General features: G+C 48.4%; 1 protein-coding gene across 1 annotated transcript; it reads left to right on the top strand.

The window, feature by feature from the left end:
- Positions 1-445: 445 nt before the first annotated feature.
- LOC107301447 (voltage-gated hydrogen channel 1-like) lies at positions 446-4226 on the top strand. Its single transcript, XM_015830670.1, has 6 exons — positions 446-574; positions 1234-1475; positions 2284-2388; positions 2533-2764; positions 3432-3544; positions 3951-4226. Exons 2-6 carry the CDS (start codon positions 1272-1274, stop codon positions 4023-4025), a joined length of 729 nt encoding a protein of 242 aa, XP_015686156.1. The 5' UTR covers positions 446-574; positions 1234-1271; the 3' UTR covers positions 4026-4226.
- Positions 4227-4262: the final 36 nt, after the last annotated feature.

Raw genomic sequence — 4262 nt, 5'->3', positions numbered from 1 at the left:
GGATCATAAACCAGCATTGACTGGAATTTATTTGACCGGTATGGTACCATAAACAGAGCAAATATCTGTGCCAACTGCTGCTTCTCTCAACCAGAGCTGACTCTGGTCGTAGTAAATCCAATTGGTGGCACTTTGGGCTAGTTTGAGCAAGTCCTGCCCCCTCCCCACGGGTCTTCCTTCTGCAGGAGCTTTCCATCGGGGTTCCTCATGCGTCAGGTAGATGCCACCCCAGCCAAGGACAAGGAGAACTGTCCTAGCCATGGTTTGTACCCACAACAAACACAGAGAACTTGCCTAATGGCAGTGGTTGGCTAGCCCCGGGTGGGCTCTCCCCTCTCCTTCACCCTCCCAGAGTTTGATTGGCAGAAAAGATTGCGACAGAAATGTCTTATGCAAAATAAAGCAAACAGGAAACGTGGGGGTTTTCTTGTTCTCCTTTGCCTCTCCTACAAAAGTCTCTCTAGCAGGGCAGACGACTCTCCGGGGCGGGCTTCGGGGTCCTCAGGCTTGGCTTGGGCTTCCTTGGCAGGAGAGAAACGGGCTGGGCCGGCGGAGAAAGAGAGCTTAAGACACGGTAAGAGGGAGACGGCTTTGGGGATGCTCTGAGGATCAGGGCTGGCTTCCTGTGTGGTTGTTATATTAATTCTCTTCTTCTTGAAGGTAGCATTTTCACACTGCTTCCTCTAAAAGGATCCCTTCTTTTATCTCTCTTGGTTTCTTAACCCTCTTTCTTTTTTTTAAAAAAAGGCACATAATTCCAGGGTTTTTTTCAATAGTGATTCAAGGGTAGAATAGTTAATTAGGGAAGTAGCAAATTTCCTGGTGATGGTGAGGATGATTTGTTAAAACTGTATGTTATCTGACTGTCAACGACTCTGGGTGGGTGTCTTTGAGCAGAGCCTGGGCTGTTGTTTTCTGCTGGGGAGGTGCCCTACATTTGGTTTTCTGCATTGAGTAAGGACCTGGACTCAGTAACCTAAATCAGGGGTCTCCGATCTTGGCCACTTTAAGACCTGTGGACTTCAACTCCCAGAATTCATGCTGGCTGGGGAATTCTGGGAGTTGAAGTCCACAAGTCTTAAAGTGGCCAACTACGGAGAGCCCTGAAAAACGATCACTTTAGCGGCGTGATCCTTCCTTTCTTCCTCTTTTTATCTGTCCATGAATGCATTCCTAGGAAGGTGACTGACTGAGTCTTGACTAACCAGGATGGCTTGTGATCTGCTTCTGCAGCTGTTCTCTGGGAGGTGATGTACTTTTGAGCGACCACCATGTCGATGTATCTGAAGCACTTCACGGTGGTGGGAGATGACACTGCCCAGTGGAACAACGACTACAAGAAATGGGAGGAGGAGGAGACGGAAGAGGAAGGAGAAGGGAAGGCACCCGAGGTTGCGGTGAAAGTCGAATCGGCACCCAGGCGTCCAACCTTCAGAGATGTCATGAAGAGGCTGTTCCACTCCCACAAGTTCCAGGTATGGGTGGGGGACTCTTCAGATGATGGTCACCACGGGCTCCCTCATAGGAGTTTGGTTGTCACACGAGCAAAGAGCGATACTGATAATCTTGAGTGCCACCTCGTTGCTTGATTCTGGCGCTGTGTCGTTCCACTTGGTCTTAATCATGGATTGTTGGTCAATCTTCACTGGATTGGATCTGCAGAGTTTGTTAACTCATGGACAGTAGTATCCAAATCCCAGGTATGGTTTCTGCCACGTGCTTCTCCAAAACCCCAAAGATCACGTTCTGCTATAATTAGCCATGTGAACTTAGCCAGTCTTGGTTTATTTAATAAACCGTATAAGTAAATTATGGCATCCCATGGTTGTGTGCAGATTTTCAATCAGGTTTATCACTGTGGGGTCCTTGCTGCTCTCTGAGGTTGGTTGCTTTCTTGTAGATGTTTCATTACCAAACTAGGTATCATCATCAGTGCTAGTAAAGGAGTAGGGTTTGCTCTCTATAGATTAGTGGTTTGCCCTGTCAGATGAGAGTTGATGGGAGTGGACTTGGGTTGTTGTTTATTGTTAGCTTGCTTATCTGAGTTGGGTTATCATTCCTGGTTTTCCAGCCAGGAATCCAATGCTTTAACCAGCATTTCTCAGTCTGGGCCACTTTAAGATGTGTGGACTTCAACTCCCAGAATTCCCCAGCCAAGACTTGTGTGTTGGACTTCGGTTATATTCACTGCTAACATAAACGGGAGCCGACCTCAACCTCTGGTGATGGATTTCCAGGAACATGTTATTGTTTTTACCCGAATGCTCTCCCTTATCCTCCCAGATCTTGGTGGTTTGCCTGGTGATCTTGGATGCTGTGCTGGTGCTGGGAGAGCTGCTTCTGGATCTGAAGATCATTCATCCCGACAAAGAGGAGATCGCACCAAAGGTGAAAAATGGGTGAACTGAGGAGACTCTCCAGGCAGGAGCGGCCTTAAGATCAGCCAGAAGGTTGTGTCATCCCCCAACCCCCCCCCCCGCTGTGTCCTGGATGGCTTTTTCAGCTACCCGCGGCCCCTTCTGTGCCCCCCAGGTGCTTCACTACCTGAGCCTCTCCATCCTGTCCCTCTTCCTGGTGGAAGTCAGCTTCAAGCTCTTCACCTACCGCCTGGAGTTCTTCCACCACAAGTTCGAAGTCCTGGACGCCCTGGTGGTGGTCGTCTCCTTCATCCTGGACATCGTGGTCCTCTTTCAGGAGCATCAGTTTGAAGCGCTTGGCCTGCTGATCCTGCTCAGGCTGTGGCGAGTGGCCAGGATCATCAATGGTACGTCTTGGAAGCAGGATGGGAATTAAACTCTAAGAACCGTGTCCTCTTTATCCAAGGATGACTGAGACACTTTGAGTGAAAGCTCCTTCTCTAGAACTTTTTCCCTTCTCCCCTCCTGTCTACCAAGACTGCCTTTAAATACCCCCCCCCCCGCTTTGCCCAAGGCCGTTGGTTCAAGGGGTGGGCTCTCAGAGGCCTGATCCTATGGGAGACCCCTGAATAACAGAGCTGGAAGGGACCTTGGAGGTCTTCTAGTCCAACCCCCTGCTCAAGCAGGAAACTCCATACCATTTCAGACAAATGTATCCAATCTCTTTTTAAAACCTCGTGTTGGAGCACCCACCCCCCCACCCACCCCGTTTCTGAAGGAAGCCTTTGCCCTGGTTAATTGTTCTCACTGTCAGTAAATTTCTCCTTGGTTCTAAGTTGGTTCTCTCCTGGATTAGTTTCCATCTTTTTGAGAACTGATAAAAGAACTAGAAAGTGTTAAGTTAGCCTCCAAGTTTGTCAATGTTTATACCATTCCAGCCCTCCGTTCCCTTTTCTGCCATGCCTTCCTAAGCAGGAGGTTTACTGTAAATGTTTTGCAATGCTAATTTTTAGGTGGCCCCCAGGCTTGGCTGATAGTTTTGGGAACTGTTCTGTCCTTCAATTCTATCTGCAGGAATCATCTTATCAGTGAAGACCCGCTCAGAACAGCAGATCTCCAAACTGAAGCAAGCCAATGTACAGCTGAGTGCCAAAGTCCAGCAGCTGGAAAGCAGCTGTGCAGAGAAGGTAAGTTTTTAATTCCTTCAAGAGGATTGCCCTGACCCAGCCGAAACGACAGGATTTCTAGCCTACTTGCCACTAAATTTATTCCAATGTAAGGGCACGGCTTTGACTCTGCTCTTGGAAGTGCCCAGAACCCCTCTTTTTTTTCCCCCATCAAATATAAAATGTAGCCAGGAAGAAAGGAAAGGAAAAGAATCAGTAATGATAACTGAGAATTCAGATGTCATATTTTTATTTAATAGTTAAGAGATAACTGCTCGTAGGCTTCCTTCAGAGCTTTTAAATTCCACTTTCCTTCTTCTGTTCATCTGATTTTTTCCCCCCAAATTGGAAAAGGGCTGTTGATAAAAAACTTGCATCCGAGGCCTGAGGGACACAAGAAACCACCTGATTTCTTTTTCTTCAACAGGAAATAGAGGTTGAAAGGCTGAACAATCTCTTGAAGCAACACGGGCTACTCAGTCAGCCTAAACAAGATGCCTGAATTGGACCTGGGGTGGCCAATCTCCTCCGTGGATTCTGTTCTGGCCCCGAGAAGTTACTTCACGTTTACAGGGTGACCTTGGTAAAAAAATATCCTTTGGCACATTTCTCAGCACGGGCGCCTTTCCTCCCAGGCTGATGCCCTTCAGATAGGGTGGACACTGCCTTCTGCCCTCCTCCTAGTCATGCTCAGAGGGGGGGGGGGTTGGAGGGCGCTCGGCTGGGACTCGGCTGCCCT

The sequence above is a fragment of the Protobothrops mucrosquamatus genome, unplaced genomic scaffold (genome assembly GCF_001527695.2).
Source record: "Protobothrops mucrosquamatus isolate PMUCROS unplaced genomic scaffold, P.Mucros_1.0 scaffold12809, whole genome shotgun sequence".
In the NCBI taxonomy this organism is placed as follows: domain Eukaryota; kingdom Metazoa; phylum Chordata; class Lepidosauria; order Squamata; family Viperidae; genus Protobothrops; species Protobothrops mucrosquamatus.
The sequence above is the reverse complement of the archived record's forward strand: the minus strand, read 5'-3'. Positions and strand labels throughout refer to the sequence as shown.